At 42.9% G+C, this 19599-nt stretch overlaps 1 protein-coding gene across 14 annotated transcripts in view; it reads right to left on the bottom strand.

The window, feature by feature from the left end:
* OBSCN (obscurin, cytoskeletal calmodulin and titin-interacting RhoGEF) overlaps window positions 1-19599 on the bottom strand; it is a 170363-nt gene that overhangs the window by 81152 nt on the left and 69612 nt on the right. For 10 of the 14 annotated variants that reach the window (XM_010712264.4, XM_085226863.1, XM_085226867.1 and 7 more), the window contains 18 exons: window positions 18703-18969; window positions 17829-18092; window positions 16811-17077; window positions 16194-16457; window positions 15038-15304; window positions 13700-13966; window positions 12381-12644; window positions 11402-11668; window positions 10349-10612; window positions 7189-7452; window positions 6582-6845; window positions 6007-6270; window positions 4999-5262; window positions 4558-4821; window positions 2966-3232; window positions 2387-2650; window positions 1569-1835; window positions 279-545 (listed from right to left, as the gene is read on the bottom strand). In XM_010712264.4, coding sequence (XP_010710566.2) covers window positions 279-545; window positions 1569-1835; window positions 2387-2650; window positions 2966-3232; window positions 4558-4821; window positions 4999-5262; window positions 6007-6270; window positions 6582-6845; window positions 7189-7452; window positions 10349-10612; window positions 11402-11668; window positions 12381-12644; window positions 13700-13966; window positions 15038-15304; window positions 16194-16457; window positions 16811-17077; window positions 17829-18092; window positions 18703-18969 — 4776 coding nt within the window. The remainder of the gene's footprint in view (window positions 1-278; window positions 546-1568; window positions 1836-2386; window positions 2651-2965; window positions 3233-4557; window positions 4822-4998; window positions 5263-6006; window positions 6271-6581; window positions 6846-7188; window positions 7453-10348; window positions 10613-11401; window positions 11669-12380; window positions 12645-13699; window positions 13967-15037; window positions 15305-16193; window positions 16458-16810; window positions 17078-17828; window positions 18093-18702; window positions 18970-19599) is intronic. The other 4 variants (XM_085226861.1, XM_085226860.1, XM_085226865.1 and 1 more) reach the window with 4 other exon arrangements.

Raw genomic sequence — 19599 nt, forward strand, 5'->3', positions numbered from 1 at the left:
GAATTTATTTTTTTTTTCAGATATTTAGGTCACATATCACATTAAATATTCACACGTTACATTATAACATTGCTCTTTCTTTTATTTCTCTTCCACTGTAGAGCCAGAAAGTATTTCTTCTTAGAAATCAAGACTCACACTACTGGAAGAAGAAAGTATCATCCTTGTCCATTTTCTTTGGAAATATTTATAAAGAAAAAAGGCAGGTAATCCTATTCAAGTCGTTGGTTTGTGTAAGATGAAATCTATTGCTTTTTGAGCTAGCTCACATCACATACCTTTCACATGTAAAGATGCCTTTGTTTCCTGATCCCCAGTATCACAGCTGTATTCTCCTGTATCTTCTAATTGGAGGTTATGTATTAAGAGCTCTACCAGGCACTCCCTCTGCCTCATCTCATATTTCTCATCGGGCTGCAGCCCCACTCCTCCTTTCCTCCATTCCACTGCAGCATTGGGTTTTGACAGCTCGCAGCAGAAAGTAGCTGTACTTCCTTCCTCTGATTCCTTATTCTGGAGCATTTGCTTAAATGTGACAGGCAGTGCTGCAAAATTTGAGAGGAAAATGTTTTAAGAGTGGTTCAGTCCAGAAACGACCCAACCCTACCATCGTGCTTCTGAAACAGCCTAATTCTAATGATTCCAAAATCCTCGGGCTGCCATTCTCCTTCTTGGCAGCATCTTTCTTTAAGCACTGTATGAACCAAGAGCTGAGGACAGACAGTGAAGTTAAGAAAGAGTCAGGAAAGAGCAGATCCCAGCACAGCCTGGTATGCCATCTGAAGTTGTCAGATTTTCCTATCAAAGTCTCTCCATGCCAACTAGGGGTGCTTCAGTCAATGACCACCAGGACACAGCAGGACATGCTCCCTCTACTTGGACCCTGGTTCCTTAAAGAAAGTCTGGAAGCTTGCAATATTGAGCTAAGAGTATTCCTCCCTCCCCGTGCATGCCCTATATATTCCACCAACGTATAGAAGAGCAAGACAGCATTCAAAACATAAGCAGCAGCAGTATGGTAAGAGCTGGCAAGGAAGTGATAAATGGAGTGGTTTCAGGTAATGGCAGAAAGGACTGAGGAAAACATGTGGATGCAATTGTTTGCACACGTGGGTTGTATCCAGAAAGTCTCCAGTAGTAACACAGTACATTCATGTATTACAGAGAACCTTTATCTACCAGCTGTTGTTTTTGTAATCATCCCAATCAGGCATTACACTCAATTATGCATCTCTCATGTCTAATGAAGCAGTCAGCAACCCCAAAGAATCAATCTCCCTAATTTATTTCCTCTTATCCCTTTCCTGAATCACCATATGCAGCCACACGTTCTGTGCTCATAGGGCAGGAGAGCTCATCACACTTTGACATCATGACAATATTAAATTGCTTTGATGCTGATTAACCACTCCAGGTGCTGCAAGCAGAACCTCTTTGTCCTGACCATGTTTCAGACTGAGGGAGAAAACATATACTGGCAGAGAGTAAAACAAATCAGTATCTGTAGAGATACTAAAAGGTGCTCCTTTCTTCATCACTATTGAGCCTAGGGTCAGTACTCTGCCTACCATGTACAGTTACTGCAGCTGTTGTCTGCTGATGTCCGGAGTCGCAGGTGTACTTTCCTGAATCATCCAATTCTAAGTCATAAATGACCAATTCTGCAGAGGAGCCCTGCTGCTTCATCTCGTATTTCAAGCCAGGGTAGAGAGTAACATCTCCTTTCCTCCACTCTACTGGAGCCTTGGGTTTGGTAAGCTCACACTTCAGGGTCACTGTCCCACCTTCTTCTCCCTCAGTATTCTGAAGTTCTTGCTTGAAAAGTGCTGGTAGGGCTATAAAATAGAAATACAACTTGCAACATGCTGCAGTTGGGGGTTTGGGAAAGAGAAAGCAGGAAAAGAAAGGAAATGCCAAGAGAGCTTATTTGCAGATGGCTCTAAATCTCAATGCTCTCGATTCAAAGTACAGAGTGTTTCCTCAGAGAGATAATAGGAAGGTCTGCAGGACAAGAATAAATCAGTTTCAAGAAGTTACACTTGTCCCAAAGGTTATTCTAGCTTCATCCAATCTAAGACTGAAAAATAGCAGAATATTTCTACCACTGCTGAAGAGATATTCCAGAGATCAGCAAGGTTTGTAAGCATTCGGATCCCCTCTCAGGGCAGAACACTTGCAGGAGAGATTACAATTACCCCGACAGTAAGAGACTGAAACAATGCATTTCCTTCTGCATCACATATCCCATTTTCTACCTGATCACTCTACTGTTGCTGTAAAGGCCATGCTATTCCACGCACTTTCCTTACGAGTCACAGCCATATCTTCTCTGCAAGTGACAACGAAACAAGTAAAATACAAAATACAGCTTGTTCGTTTGTTTTACCATTGACAGTCAAAGTGGCCGTTGTCTGCTGATCTCCACACACACAGGTATAATCTCCAGCATCCTCCTCATCCAGCTCATGGATAATCAGCTTTGCAACAGCACCATCTTGACTCATTTTGTACTTTTTGCTTGCTTTGAGCACCTCCTGTCCTTTCTTCCACTCCACCGCAGCAGGTTTGGTCAGCTCACAGTGCAGAGTAACTGTCCCACGTTCTACAGCTTCTAGGTCCTTCAGGTAGGTCTTGAATTCTGGAGGCAGTGCTGAAGAGTAAAAGAATTACCATATATAGGCTGAATATTCCTTAAAAAATCAGCTAGTTGAAGTCCAGTAGGAAAGGATGCATGATACAGGTCAGTGGAAACATCTTCCTTGGACACTGCATCAGGGCAAGGAAAGTGAGAGAACCAGGAGGACAGATACAAAACAGGCACTGCTTTTCCCATTTCTAAGAGTAGGAAGAAGCATATAAGCTACCTCCAATGGAAAACAAAAGCCCAAGCAAACAGGAGACTACAGCAATAGAGACATGGACAGGTCTAAGGTGTGGAGAACCTTAGTCCCAAGGATTACTTTACCATGCACTGTTAAGGCAGCCGTGGTGGTCTTGTTTCCACAAACACAGGTATACTCTCCAGTGTCATTCAAGTCTAAATTGTGAACTACCAGCTCCACAACACAGCCTTCCTGGCTCATGCTGTACTTCCTGCCTGGGGTGAGGATGCGATGGCCCTTCTTCCACTGAACAAGGGCAGAAGCCTTGCTGATCTGACAGTGCAAAGTGGCCATTCCACCTTCTACTGCTTCCTCGCTGCTCATCTCTTCTTGGAAAAATGGAGGTGCAGCTGAAGGATGCAGGTAAAATGAATTACAAACTGAGGATATCTTCTGCAGTGGGTGGGAGTGGGAAGTGATGGGGTACGATTGTGAAGGTTACGGAAGGGCAGAGCGTTAGCAGCAAAGAGAGGAAAGAGAAACAGACATCCTAGTGGGAATACATGCATTTAATTCTTTGGGGTTTATGTTGGCTTCCTACTAGCATAATTGCACTGTAGTCAAGAGATGTATCCCTGCTTTCTCCCAATTTCCTTATAAGAAGAACCAAGAGCAGCACCTTTGAGCTCCCTAGCTCATGCATGTGATAACATCTTCCACCATCTTTTCCTGGTTATAGTGTAGCCATGTTGGGCTCCGAGTGTTGGCACAACTCCTTCCTCAACATCATTCCTTGTTCCTTGAGGTGTCATTGAAAAGACACAACCAGGGCTCACAGATGCCTCATGACCCCAGAGAAAGTCTCCAGATACTGAATCTTAAGCCTGTATTCATGTCTCAGAACACATTTTCCCTGCTTGCTTAATTCTAGTACCCACTGCAAGTTGTGTCCTCAAAATAAATGTGGTGAACTTCACGTATGTCCCTCTAATTAACTAGGTGAGATGATGGGATATTCCACCCGTTTCACAAGGTTGGATATCTCAGATCTCTGACTTCACAACTCATTCATGGCGGTGGAGCTAAATTAAAATACCTAGGTTAGAAGTCTTGATTTGGCACACTTCTCATCTGCAGCAGTGTTAAGCTGAAACATCAGTTTTGGTTGCATAGCAACTGGTTTTTGCACCTAAATAAGACCAGAGGAGGTCACAAAGAATTCATCCTTTCCTGCCTAGAAGATTGGACTTCTAGTGCAAACCTATCTTTTTGCATTAGGATGGTAGCTATGGGCACAAAGAGCAACATAAACATCACTCAACACAGTCGAAATAACGTGGCCATGTTCAGAATATGTCTTACTATAGCCTACAGTCAAATGGCACAGATTGAGAATGCCAGAAGGAAGAGGCAAAGAACAAGCAGAATTGTGCTTTAGGAAGGAAGGGCAGAAAAGGAAAGATAAAAGAACAGTGGGTTTATGTGCTATGAAAGGAGAGGCAGAAGGGAAAGATGAGAGGATAGCAGGCTTGTGTTTAAGGAAATGAAAAAAACAAAAGGATGGAGAAGAATATAGAGCAGTGTTTTCCAATCGGAGGTCATCAAAGACAGGAAATACTGTTTCAAACAAATGGAAGGGCAGTTAATAAGGCTGAACAAACAGACGTGGGGAAGTGAACACCTGCTAGCAGAGGATAGGCATGTCTAGTTAGGAAACAGGTCAGATCAGTTTTACCCTGTACTGTTAAGACAGCAGTAGTCTGGTGCTCTCCGCACACACAGCTGTAGTTTCCTGCATCATCCTCAGCCACTCCACGAATCACCAGCTCTGCCTTGGTCCCTTCCTGCCTCATCTGGTATTTCCCACTCTGTTTGAGAACCCTCTGGTCCTTCTGCCACTCTACCAGAGCAGCCTTGGTGAGCTCGCAGTGCAGGCTGACATCTCTGCCTTCTTCTGCTTCCTCATTCTTAAGCTCTTCCTTAAAGAGTGGTGGCAAAGCTGAAGGACACAACACGGACAAATGGTCACTAGAAAACCAGAATTCTAATCCTGCTCTGGATTATTCCCCCTTATGCCTCCCCTTTCCAACCCATTCTTTTGATAGCCTAGATCATAACCTCTGATCCAGACTCATGTCTACCTATAACTCTATTAATTTTAATGAAGACTTTTTACCATGAACTGTTAAGGTTGCTGTTGTCTTCTGGTCACCACAAACACAAGTGTAATCTCCAGCATCTGTTACATCTAGGTCACGAATGACCAACTCTGCAATGGTGCCAGGCTGGCTCATTTGATATTTTTCACTCGTTTTGAGCACTTTGGACCCTATTTTCCACTGCACTGGAGCTGCTTTGCTTAATTCACAACGCAGAGAGACTGATGCTCCTTCCACGACTTCTTCATTTTTCAGCTCTTCCTTGAAAACTGCTGGCAGGGCTGGGAATAGAAAGCCAATAGACAACGTATTTAAACTATGACCTTTGCACTCGTGACTGGCATCACTATCGATTTAAGTTAAAGAACAGCCAAGTCAGATAGTCCAGATGTTGAGGTTTCCACTATGATGATGTGGAAAATGAGATCCACCAATGACAGTAAGAAAAGAAGTGCTGAGCTGAAAGATCAAAGTACCACAGGCTAGATGGATGCAAGAAGCAACTTAGAGAATATATCACAGGGTTGCCCTCTAAAACATCTCAGCCTAACATGAGCATTTCATAGAATATCCCAAGCTGGAAGGGACCCATGAGGACCAGAGTCCAACTCCTGGCAGTTGGGCTGAGTTCTCAAACTGGAGCCACAATCCATCAAAATAGGGCCATAAGCCCTCAAAAAGGGGTTCTGAGCCCTCAAAATGCCCCAGTATCTCATGCCATGCCCTGATACACCCTGCCATGCCCCAATACATCCTGCGACTCCCTCCAAACTCACTGGCACTATACACTTAAATTTACAACGCAGTCTGCATGACAAAAACAGCTATTTCTTTAGCTCCCTTTTCAGGAAAATTGACCAAAAAAAAAAAAAAAAAAAAAAAAAAGCCAGAACATAAAGTTGTCCTTTTCTGAACACAAATTAATTCCTAGGGAAAATCCAGAAGCTGATAGGTGACCGTTTCACACCACAGCAGAACGCTGCAGAGAACAAAAGAGTGGACAGCCATCTGCAAAGTGATTTTACCATTCACTGTCAGAGAGGCAGTGGTATGATGGTCTCCACACACACAGGTGTAATCTCCTGCATCCTGCAGATCAAGCTCACGGATTTCCAGCTCTGCAAGGACGTCATCCTGCCGCATGATGTATTTTTCACTTGCTCTGAGGATTTTGTTTCCTTTCTTCCATGAGACAGGTGAAGCCTTGGTCAGCTCACAGCGCAGAGTGACTGTCTGGTTTTCCATGGCCTGCAGGTTCTTCAGCTCCTCTTTGAAAAGTGCAGGCAAGGCTGAAGGTCGTGAAATGGACAGAGGACATTAAAAAATGACACGTCACACAAGTGATGATGGATGAGGACATAAAGAAACAGAGAACATTTCAGTGGAGAAATAGTTGCAAATTCCTTGTAATCCTAAGGCACAGGAAAAACAAATAGGCATAGGCAGAAAAGAAGCCCAGGTGCAACCAGAGCTTGAAGGCAGCTTACAGTTTTATCTAAATCCAGCTGCAGGTGAACACACAACAAATAGTGATGAGCTAGACAAAAAAGTACACAGTGATACAGACACATAGGTATGTTGTTGTGCTTTTTTTTTTTACCATTCACTATCAAGGCAGCGGTTGTCTCCTGTTCTCCACACACACACGTGTATTCTCCAGCATCTTTCAGCTCTGTGTCGTGGATGAGCAGCTTCATGACGGTGCCCTCCTGTCTCATTTTGTACTTGTCGCTGGCTTGGAGCAAAGTGCTTCCCTTTCTCCACTCTACCTGAGCAACCTTGGTCAGCTCACAGCGCAGAGTGGCCGTTCGTCCTTCTGTTACTTCCTCGCCCTTCAGGCTTTCCTTGATGTGTGCAGGTAGCGCTGAGGATGCAACGGATGGAGGGTTAAATGGAGCTGCAAACAGCCTCTGGATGAAAGGCAGAGCTGGGGGAAGGAAAGGCTGGAGCAAGAATGGGGTGATGTCCTAGGGTCTGTTTTCACATCTACATACTTCATAAAGTCCTAAGGCCACTTTGTATTAGGGGTGAAGGGTGTTGGTTTTCCCGTTAGATAAAAGAAATGCAAATTAATTACTACCATGATGTGCAATGTCAAACTCAGAGGAAAGTATGCAGAGACAACAACAAACATGGGGGAAAAAAAACAAAAAGAATCAACACCATGAGCTTGATGATGAGGTCATCTAGATGAAAAATGTGATTACCGTGTACTGCCAAGGAAGCTGTGGACTGCTTATCCCCACACACACAGGTGTAATCACCAGCATCACTCTCATCTAGGTTATGGATCACCAGTTCTGCGGTGGCATCCTTCTGCCTCATTTTGTATTTCTCACTAGACTTGAGCACTGCGTGCCCCTTTCTCCATTCCACTGGTGCAGCCTTGGTCAGCTCACAGCGCAGAGTGACCACGTCACCCTCAGTGGCTTCCTCGTTTCTTAACTCTTCTTTGAAGAGAGCAGGAAGGGCTGAGAAACAAAGAGCAAACATTTTCATGACATGCAGCTTTTGGTCACCAAAAAGATTAACGTGATGTTCACCACTATCTATCCATGCCTTGTTATTGACACAAACAGCAGGAATAGGAAGACTTCACGTATGGCCAAAACGATAACTTCCTCACTGTACTTCAGCCTGGAAAATTGGTACAGAAGGTTATACTATCATCAGGAAAAAAGAAGTTAAAGAAAAGATTTATGCACTAAAGATGCCTAGCTCAAGAGTTAGAATGAATGCAAAAGGCTGATGGGTAAAATAGGCAGGCATCTTGAAAGTATAGAATAGAAAGGAAAAAGAAGTACGATGTCTCCATTGTGGACTCTTACAAGACTATCATATCAGGAGATTCAGGAGTGTCCTAACACCCTTTGGAACAACTAATAGAATAACTGAGTATAACACTGGGTGGCAATGTACATACCTGGGAGCCGTAGGATGGGACAGTGTCTGCTAAGTCTTTGGAATGACATGGAGACCACGTTTGGTTGTAGAATACGTATGAAAGAGTCGAAGAGGAAGATCTCTGAGCCCTGACTTTGACCAGCAAGAAATAAATATATGAGAATACAGATGTGGAGAATAACTGGGCAGCTACCCATTATGAAGCAGAGGAGCTCATGGGTCTTAGGACAGGCAGTGACAGAGCAAGGTGAAAGGAAAACATGTGGGAAACAATGAAAGCTTCAATTCTTTTAGAATTGTTAAATGCAACCAAGTAGAAGCAATCTTAATTACAAGGTTTAAGACAGCAGAACGCTTCTCAAAGAAGCTATATTAAGGGCATAATTACACAGACTGTCCCGCTACAAGGACTATCAGGAATAGTCTGCCTAAGTGAAAAGTTTCTCATTGTCCTGAAATTCAGAGAGCCATAAAACATAGAATCGTTGAATCACAGAATGCCCTGGGTTGAAAAGGACCATAATGATCTTAGATCTGTGTGAAAGAAATACTAGAGAATAGAAAGGCAAAGTCAGAAAGGTCAGGTTCTCTGTGCATTTCAGCAGGGTCAGGGCAGTTCCCAAATTCTGGACTTGGGAACTTCTTAGGCAAAGAGACCAAGCAGAGAGAAGAGCTGGAAAATAATCTACAATGAGACTTTGACATCAAATGTCTCCAGACACAGCTGTGTGCTCCGTGCATTTGTACCCATTTGTGACCTCTGCCCACAGTTCAACTTGTGGCTCTTGGTTCTGTCAGAATATTAGTATGTAAATTCCAGAAATTCTGGCCAGCTTGAACTAGAAGGAACAGAAATAACATAATGACAGTCAGTAAGCTGATCAGAAGAAAGGAAAACAACAAAGAAGGGGTTGGTCTACCTCTTTCAGGAATCTATGTTGATAGTTGGTGGCGTACAGAAAAACAAAGTGTTCAAATTCCTTTTTTTTTTTTTTTTGAATATTTAATAATAACTAAGAGAAAATAGAAATCTGAAGCCAATGATATAGATTAGTCTTACTAACTTTGCAGGGGAACTCAAGCTGGGAGAGAAACTGAAAACTGAAAGCACTTTGTGAACTGGATGAAACAGTGGTACAAAAAAAAAATAGGCTGCACTCTGGTAAGAGCAAGTGCAAAATATGTTTACAAGCAATCAACCACACAAATACAAGATAGGAAATAATGGAAATAACAGGCAGCAGATATTCAGAGAGAGGTTTGGGATTATGGGAGATCACAGTTCAAATGCAAGTCAAGAAATGCAATTCTGATATGAAGAAAGCAATAATCATGATAGGACGTATAAAGTGGAGTGTCATTGCAAGATACGTGACATGTGAACCAAGACACTTCTACCCTGCTCCAGCCTGGAAGGCCTCACATGGAGCACGTTGGTCCATTTTTGGCCAGTGTTCTTCTAGAAGGATGTGGATTAGCTGGAGGCATTCCAGACTGCAATGGAGATGAGCCGAAGTCTACGAAACATGGTCTACGTACAAAGTGTGAAAGAAATGAAACTGCTTAATCCAGAAAAGAGACTAGAGATGGAGACTTGATAGAAGTCTTCAAATCTGTAAAGCAGTTTTACAGACAAGATTTCTTCCTCTTCCCAGTGTATGGAACAAGAAGAAAGGACCTAAGTTAGCTCAAGAAAGGTTTCTATTGGCCTTAGGAAGAACTTTCCAACAGTAATGACAGACAGGCGGTGGGTTGGGTGTCCAGGGGAACTGCAGATTCTTCACCATCAGAGGTTTTTAAGCCTAGGTTACACAGGGATGAGGAATTGGGACTAGATGACTGTAGTGGCCCTTTCTAATTCTATTTCCCACAGTTAAATTGGAGGTTCAAGATGGAACCTATCCTTGTGCTGTACATAAACATCAAAATGACAAAGTCTGGGAAGCAAAGCAATGATTTCGATTCACTGACTTCCTGGGTGAGAAAGATGGCTGAAACTACTTCCTCCTGTCCTGCATTAGTAGTGGAAATCGTGTTCTCCTCTATTCCAAAAAAAGTTCAAAGAAGTATTTCACTGAGGACTATGAAGAAGTCTCATACTCCACAATGCTGAGTATTCTGAGTATACAATCTACACAATCCTTGATCAAAGTTATACTAAAAAGTTGCACTGAGATCAAGTTTTGTCTGTACTATTCATACCAATCTGTCCCATCCTAACTTAACCTGAAATCTAAGGCTGCTCGTTTCCAGAATGCACATGCCCAAGTCAGATGTGTGTAACAGAACAGAACATGTAAGCGTGTGGAATCCTTCAGTGTGGTACAAAGCAATAAATATAGTCATGCACTAATGGGAGCAGGGAGAGGAAACTTGGGAACAACATTAAATAATCAACAGAACTAGAATTCTAGCTAGAATTAGATAAAAATAATGTGGTGTTATTGGTGTTTTTTCTTTTACCATGCACTGTCAGCACTGCAGTAGTCTTCTTGTCCCCGCAGACGCAGGTATACTCCCCAGCATCCTTGACTTCCAAAGCATGGATCAGGAGTTGTGCTGTGGAACCTTCCTGCCTCATAGAATATTTTTCACTCAATTTGAGCACTTTGTGCTTCTTTTTCCACTCCACGGGGACGGCCCTAGAGAGCTCACACTGCAGCATGGCTGTTCCTCCTTCTGTGGCTTCCTCGTTCTTCATCTCTTCCTTGAAATATGCAGGCAATGCTGAGGAGTTTAAAATGAAGAGAACGTGTGACCATGGGAGCCATTAAGTAACCACTTGTTTGTGGCCTGCGGACCAGTATGACAAGCAAAGCCTTCCCTAATCCAGGTAGCATTGATAATTGCTCTGAGAATCATCTGATAGTGACTTTGGAAAGTCTTGTTCGTAAGGCAGAGCTTTTTTTTATGGCATGGCCTGTGGCTTGAAATGGAGAATCACACCAGATATTTCCTCAGATTCTGCAAGACTGAATCCTGCCTCACTTTGGGCATTGCCTACTGCAATGGAAAATAAAGCCAAACTGGGGCATTTAAGACCCGACATAACTCTGATCATTACTGGAAAAGCTCATACATTGAGTTATGTCTGAGGCATCAACCTCACTTTTCCATGAGTTTTATGTTCTGGTAGTGAAATTATTCTCAAGAATGTTTAACACCACACTGTTTATCAAAACTCATCACCTCCGTTTTGGGACCGTACCATCTTTACAATCAACTTCATAGTAAGAACTGTGATTTCCCTTCTTTAGCAAATACTTGGTAACACGAACATCAAAAAGAACTCGGTTTGAACCAAGAGGAATAACTGAAATTTTTGCAATAAACATCTGACCTGGCATTCACCAGCACCTTCAGGACTTTATGCACAAGTTCAACCACATGTAGCTAAATTCATCTGAAATGAGGCTGCAATTTCAATAATACTGCTTTTGGGGTGTTTTATTTTTTGTTTGTTTTTTTTAATCTGTTTGGAAATAATCTACTTTATTGGGTATAAGATTTTTTTACCATTCACTTTTAGAGCAGCTGTGGTTTTCTGATCTCCATAACAGCATGTGTAATCTCCAGCATCTGCCAGATCTAAATCATGGATCACCAGCTCTGCAGTTGTGCCCTTGCATGCGATGGTGACCTTGTCACTTGGCTCCAGGACTCTGTCTCCTTTCCTCCATTCCACAGAAGCTGCAGGCTTGTTTAGCTCACAGCAGAAAGTGGCCGTGCCATTTTCTGTGGCTTCCACGTTCTTCAACTCCTTTTTAAAATGTGGAGGGAGGGCTGAAGATCACAAGTGAAGAGAGAGCATTTTAATATTGAGGAAGTACCGTATCTTGACTGCTCCGTTGCCTCAAAACCCTTTGATCTCAAAAAGTTTTCATTAACACATAGTTCATGAGAGACAAACAACTTTGGGGGCATCTCTGCCTCACTCACTACAGCATGAATCAGAAACCAGGATTGCAAAACTGTGATTTCAGTACTGGAATGTATATTTTGAAGGCATTTTAAGATGCAAGCAGCAGAAAGCTGATGGCGGGCTTTAAAAGAACTTGCACAGCTCTGTCTTGAGATTAGATGAACAATTAGCTGGAGCCCCATTACTTAAAATTCCAGGCTGCAATCCATAATTCTCACCTGCCTTTCTCAAGTGTTAACCTAACAGAGCACTTTCCAATTATATCTAAGAGAAAGAGGTGAAAACTCAGTGCTAAATGATGCGCCTAGAAATTAATTAATGGAAAGTGATATTTACTACTTCATCAAGATCTTCAGTATCTGCTTCCAAACTGCATTCATGTGAAAGAACAGGAACAGAAAAGGCTGTAAGATGCTATGTATCATTCCCAAGTGAAGGATTTCCAGTAAAAGAATGTGGTAGACACATATCATAAAAATCTAAAGTAATAGATGGAATCAATGCCAATTTGTGATCCTGCATGGAAGCACAGATGGCAATGCAGAAATTCCCTACTGAATGTATGTATTTTACCGTGCACTGTCAGAGATGCTGTAGTTGTCTTGTCTCCACACACACACGTGTAATCTCCAGCATCTTGTTCCTCCAGGCTTTGGATTATCAGCTCAGCAATGGTATCCTTTAGCCTCAATTTGTACTTCTCACTGGGCTTGAGCAACTCCTGTCCTTTCCTCCACTCCACCGGAGCGGATTTAGTCAGTTCACACTGCAGAACAGCTGTCCCACTTTCTGTGGCTTCCACATCAACGAGTTCTTTTTTGAAAAGCGCAGGCAAAGCTAAGGGATGTAACATAAACAGAGTACATCAAACCATTAACTGGACCTTGAAATGTGTAGATGTGGCACTGAGAGACATGTTAGTGGGCATGATGGGGATGGGTAGGGGTTTGACACTGGATATCCTAGAGGTCTTTTTTAACTTCAGTGATACTATGGATATAGAAGGTCCTGTGCACCATTAGGCCATGGTTTTCTGCAAGTTGCCTTGTGTGGTGTCACCAATTGCACAAGCAAGTACCAGCCCAGAGGAAGGAAAGGACTCAAATACCTTTAACTGGAAGAAATAAAAGGAAATAAAAGCATGCAGAGAAATCAGAGAGATGTTTGTCTCCAGTTTTGCTCTTGTTCTTAAAATCATCTCACCCTTCAGAGGCACCTCAAATAGAAGTGTTCCTTTAATCTACTGGAACTGCTGTGAACTGTTGGAGGGGCATCCAGAGCTTTTCGCTAATTGCCACAGCAGAGGCAGGAACAAATTTTGGCTCACTTCTCCCAAATCCAGGACCTTCAGAGTAATGGTTTGTTGGTGGGTTGTTGGTTATGGATTTTTTTTTTTTGAAGTACAGTTTCATTGGTAAAATACATCACAGTGCTGCAAAAGAGTCATTCGCTCCCACATTGAAAAAACCTCTTGCTAGCTGAGCTCAGAATTCTTAATGAACTTTCCTTCAAGTTTAGCAATGGCATCCAGTGATATCAGAGATACAGAGTACAAACCCTCTGAGAACAAGCTTGTAGCTAGAGGCCTAGCTGTTTCGGACCCTATCAACTGCTCTTCGCACCCTAAAAGCATTCAGAAGGCTCTAGGGAACAAAACCATCACAACTCCATGCTGCCATTAGGTGATGTTTTTCACCCTGACTTTGGGAGACAGGATGAAATACCAGCAAACCAGGTGGAACAAGCTGGTCTTTGAGGACCCTTCCAACACAAGACATTCTAAACCACAAAAAGGCTGCAGAATCAAAACATCAAAACCAGTGAGGAGACCTCCCAGGGAAAAAGTGTACGTCTGAGATGCAGCTACGATAAAGGAGAATGGGATTTTTTACCATGCACTGTCAAGACAGCTGAGGTCTTCTGATCTCCACACACACAGGTGTATTCTCCGGTATCCTCTACGTCCAGGTCTCGGATCAACAGCTCTGCAGAGGTTTCTTCTTGTCTCATCCTATACTTATCACTTGATTTGAGCATCTTATTTCCTTTTTTCCACTCCACTGGCACTCCAACCTTGCTCAGCTCACAGCGCAGTGTGGCGGTTCCACCATCGGTGGCCTCTCTGTTCTTCAAACCCTCTTTGAAAAACGCAGGTAAAGCTGAGGACAGCAATATGAGCAGTGAGATGTGAGCTCCAAGGAGTTCAAATTAAACAGCGATATTTAATTTCCCTTTTCCTTCTTATCTTGAATGGATTTATCGATACAAAGAACATAAATTGCCAGTATTCTCCATGAGTAAGTATGAGGAGCAAAATGCCATCACCAGGAAAGGATCCAATGATTGCTCTAACCCAGAGGTGTTTCACTCAGAGAAACAAATCAATATAGACAGAAGTAGAAGGCCTTTTTTTTTTCCCCTGTGAAATTTCCACTAAAAACAATTAAACTGAAATGTCTGGCAAGAAAAAAAAGGGTTTCTCACACGAATTTTTAAACCATGATGGAAGTAGGATGTTTGTTAAGTTTGAACATTAAGCAGATGGAAAGGAAGTCTACACTAGAAAAAGAATGAAATGAAAGAATGAGTTTCATTCTAGAAGTTGATTTGAAGTGAAATTGTTCATTTCAATACATGATGGGGAAAACAAGCAACAAGCATTTTCACTTCCACTGACATGTTCTTTCAAACATGTCAGTCACAATAAAAATTACTTGGGATAATAATCACTTAGCCAGTTTGCATTTGCTTTGCACAGAAGAGTAACAGATCACAGTGATCACTGGTCTGTATGTATTAAACTACTTCGGTATCCCAGGAAAATAGAGAGTGGGAATAAGATTTCAGGGAATAACCTAACCAGTCTGAGTTTGATGAAACCTTAAAAACACCAAGTTGTGGTCCTTTTTTGGAACTCAACGTTATCGAGCACAATGGGGATTCTGATTTCTGATTTGAAAGAGGGAAAACCAAGATACCAATCCTCAGCAAATGGGTAGCAGCAATCCTGGTTCCTTATCTTCTCCCCAAGCTCATACTCTGACACCCCTCCTGTGCCACGCACACCAGCCACCTTGGTGCCAACAGAAACACATCATTGACACCACGGAGCTGAGGATGAAGGCCTGGCAGAGGAAGGATGTGGCAGGGTAACGAGGTGTCTGTTGTCCACGTGGACAGAGAAAACACAGTAGTTAATTGTAGCATTTGTCTTGATTCTTTTGTTTTACCATGCACTGTTAAAACAGCCATAGTCTGCTGGTCTCCGCACACACAGGAGTAGTTTCCAGCATCCGTCATGTCTAGATTTTGGATTAAAAGCTCTGCAGTGATGCCTTCCCGTTTCATCTTATACTTGTCGCTCGACTTGAGGGTCTTGAGTCCCTTTTTCCACTCCACATTAGCAGCAGCCTTGTTCAGCTCACAGCGCAGAGAGACACTTTTACCTTCTGTAGCTTCTTCATTGCTCAATTCTTTGGTGAAAAGAATGGGTAGGACTGCAGAGCAAATGGAATACGGACATAGCATCAAAGCTGAGAAAGGCCGACCCACAGTCTACTTGCTCTCTTCCTTCATCTCCCTGAACCTGCACGCCACAAGGCTTTCCCCACACTCCAGGATTATGTTCATACTTCAGTTTAACTTTTTTTCCTTGTCTGCATGCTTTAAAAGTTTATTTTAAAGCAAGCTTTTTTTCTATCTACTAACTTAGCTAACAAGTCATCTACCCTTTATTTTACAGGTCATAAAATTAAAGGCCTATTTCGGTAGGACACCCAGAGCAGCTTGTCTGTCTTGAACAAAACAACACTTCTACAGAAGTACCTGAGCTGAGGCACTGTCTGTAATTTTATAAATGGATCCCCTAAGCCAAACCCTTGCAAACGTGCTGTTGGCTTCCTGCAGATACAGCAAACGTTTGGTGAGAATTAAAACAAAACTGCTTAACAAAAAGAGGGTTGGGAACAGTAGGAGCGTGAAAAAAAGAGTATTTCTTCATTAAGATACTCCTTAGCATCATACTTTAATGAAAACACTTTCTACTTAGGAGCAACAGACGTAGCAGCCTAGGAAACTAAGAGCAGATATTAATCCCACCTCTAGGACAATCCCTATGAGAAAAAAAATCTAAACAGCAGCTGCACTGGATCAGGAATTGTGTTGAGAGGAAGACCTGTACTTCAGAGGTCCTTCAAACACAGCACATCAAGAGGGGAACAGGTGAGAGGAGAGAGAGAGGGAGGGAGTGGTGGAGCATAGGGAGAGGAGAAAAACAGGAAAGAAAAATCTATCTGCAAGGGTGGGAATGGGAAAGTGTGGAGAGGTAGATGCAGTGGGAGAAAACGAGAAAGAGTTCAGAAACGTGTGCTGAGAATTTCTTTTTACCATTTACTGTCAAAGTGGCTGTAGTCTGTTGATTTCCACACACACAGCTGTAATCACCAGTATCTGCCGAATCCAAATCCTGGATCACCAGCTCTGCAAAGGGGCCTTCCTGCTCTATTTTGTATTTCTCACTCGGTTTGAGGACTTTATTCCCCTTTCTCCACTCAACAGGAGCCGATTTGCTCAGCTTGCAGTGCAAAGTGACTGCCTGGCCCTCTGTAGCTTCCTTGTCCACCATTTCTTCTTGGAAGAGGATAGGCAAGGCTGAAGGATGCAATACCAATAGAGATGGAATCAGAAATGTAATGAAATGACCCGGACCTTTCAATGAATTATTGGACTGCAGTGTATACATTTAACCCAAGGTTCTACTGCTAAGTTATATGAGGGGAGAAGACCTTCTGGAGCAGAGAGAAGCAAATTAGAAAGAGCAATACAGAACATTGCTGAGCTGTCTCAAAGGACAAAAACAAGGGAATACTCTCTAGCACGACGACTGGCTCCACAGAGCTGACAACATGAAACCTCTATAAACTCGTACTGACCAAGCATCAGACAATCAGAAAATGCTGCCAAACACTAAGCTTGGGGTTTAACAAGATAGGTAGAACGTTTACCGTTCACTCTCAAAGTAGCTGTGGTCTTCTGGTCTCCGCACACACAGGTGTAACTCCCAGCATCGGTCAAGTCCAGGTCTTGGATGACCAGCTCAGCAAAGCGCCCTTCTCGTCTCATTTTGTATTTGCCATTTGGCATCAGTGCCTTCCCATCCTTCCTCCACTCAACCGTGCTGACTGCCTTGCTCAGCTCGCACTGCAGTGTGGCTGTTCCACTCTCTGTACCTTCCTCGTTCTTTAGCTCTTTCTTGAAGTGGACTGGCAGGGCTGAGAGATGCAGAATGAACAAGGGGTTGCACCCCAATGCCCCTCTGGTCAGAGGCTGCATTGTGATTTACAAAGGACTCCCCAGACCTTATTCCCAAACCCTTATCCCTAACCATATCCATCTTTTTTTTTTTTTTTTTGGTTTCGTTCTCTAGCAAATAGTTCTGCTACAGAGATTTGATCAAGAACACACACACAAACAACAATCTCATCCAGACAGGAGGTAAAGAATCCTCCTTAACAGCAAATCCCAAAGTATCTTTTTCCATACTAATTTAGGAAGGTGTACATGCACACCAGTGCCCTTCACTTGAGAAAGGCCTCTGAGAAGACGTTACAGAAACACACATGCAACACTGAGAGTGATTAAATCTGATTGCAGATGAAGACTGGGGAAAGGAGTGACATGGCAATGTGAAAGAATAGAAGGATGAAAAGAGCGGACGCAGGACATAAAGGTTGGGGTTGACACAGGACATAAAGGCAGGTGTTGAGAGGGAATACATAGAAAGGAAGAAGGAAAGGATAGACAGAAATGTTACAGAATTGCATGAATTATTTCTGACATTTTATCTTTCACTGATAGGGCTGCTGTGTTTTTTGGCTTCCCATTACACATGTACAAGTGGAAGGTTGAGAAGAGTAGACAGAGGACATAAAGGTAGGAGTTGAAAAGGAATATATAGAAAGGAAGAGAGAATAGATGGACAGAAATATTCCAGAATTTCATGAGTTATTTCTGACTTTTTACCATTCACTGATAAGGTTGCTGTGGTTTTTTGGCTTCCCACTACACATGTGTAGTCTCCGGCATCCTTTGTCGCCAGGTCATGGATCAGTAGCTCAGCCACCGTGCCCTCTTGTCTCATCCTGTACTTGTTACTTGGCCTGAGAACAGTGTGCCCCTTCCTCCACTCTACGGGGGCCTCTCTGCTCAGCTGGCAGTGCAGGGTGGCTGTCCCACCTTCCAGAGCCTCCAGACTCTTAAGCTCTTCTTCAAAGAGCACAGAGATGGCTGAGGAATGAAGCATTCTCATTTTACTTTAGGGCATCATTAACAACTGGTTACCTCTTTATGAGACTCAAAAGACCAAACCAAATTCTCTTGGCATAGCTAATGGGCTCTGACTTACCTTCACTTCCAGGACTCTACCTGCACTCACAACAGCACTCCATGAGTTTATAGGGAATTAAAACCAAAACAACTATATTTCAATAATTAGAACATCAAAGAAATCATTCCTTTGCTGCCCAAATGCTGTTGGTCAGAGGCATGTGAAAAAATTGTTCAATAAGTAAAGAAAAGAAATGCACATTCTTTAAATAGAACATATTTATCACCTTCTTACCTCCCAGCTTAGAACTCAGGTAAGTGTCTATGACCTGAGCAGAAAGCAGAACAGTTATTTCAGAGGTGAGGAAAAATATATTTATATCAGGTCAGGGTTAATTGATTGATACGTTTTAGTATGAAGTTATTGTCCTAGAACACGGGCAACCTAATGGACACAGCCAGAGCTGCCTTTCCTTTGGACTGATCCCTTTTTTTCTGAGCACCCAGTGTAAATATGCAGACCATGGCAAGGACAATAACAAGTGCTCACAAGCAGGTGTCTCATTCCTACCATGGATTTTGACTTGGGCTGTGGTCTGCTGGTCTCCAGTGTCGCAGGTGTATCTTCCCGCATCTTCTGGCTCTGCATTATGAATCACCAGCTCTGCCATTGTCCCCTTCTGCTTCATTTCATACTTGGCACTTGCCTGGAGCATGGCTTCTCCCTTTTTCCACACCACAGTGGCATCTGCTTTTGTGAGTTCACAGCGCAGAGAGACAGATTTCCCCTCTTCCGTTTCTGTGTTCTCCAGGGTTTGTTTAAAAAGGACTGGAACAGCTGGGATACAGAAATAGGGATCAGCTCCCACTGTACAACATGGTAGTTCATTGACATAAATCACAATATCATAGAATGGTTTGGGTTAGAAGGGACTTTTAAGATCACACAGTTCCAAATCACCTCCCTCTTGACCAGGCTGCTCACAGCCCCATCCAGCCTGGCCCTGAAAGCTTCCTGAGATGGGGCATCCCAGCCTCACTGAGCAACCTGTTCCATGTCTCACCACTCTCACACTAAAGGATTTCTTTCTAACATCTACCATCTTCCAGTTTAAAGCCATTTCTTCTTGCTGATAGCATCTGAGAGCCTTTAAAGAGCACGTCTGGGGAATTTGAGGAAATCTAAACATCAACCAGTTTGCCACCTGCAGCTTGCCAGAGACTGGACTTGACTGCACGGTGCTCCTTCCTGCTCTCCCATGTTAAATTTTCATGTTCTGCCTGTGCTCCCATGCTCTTGATCTCTAACTCCAGTCCCACGGTTGTGTATAACAGCAAACCAATCAGCACACAGAGCATAGGAAACAAATCATCTGTGCTAATTTTCTGCTCAGCAGGAAGAGTCAGATTTAAAATCCCAGATGAAAGACATGAAATTACATGAAAAATATGTACAACCACTTCCAAG

This window comes from Meleagris gallopavo, chromosome 6, assembly GCF_905368555.1.
Source record: "Meleagris gallopavo chromosome 6, MGAL_WU_HG_1.1, whole genome shotgun sequence".
Classification (NCBI taxonomy): domain Eukaryota; kingdom Metazoa; phylum Chordata; class Aves; order Galliformes; family Phasianidae; genus Meleagris; species Meleagris gallopavo.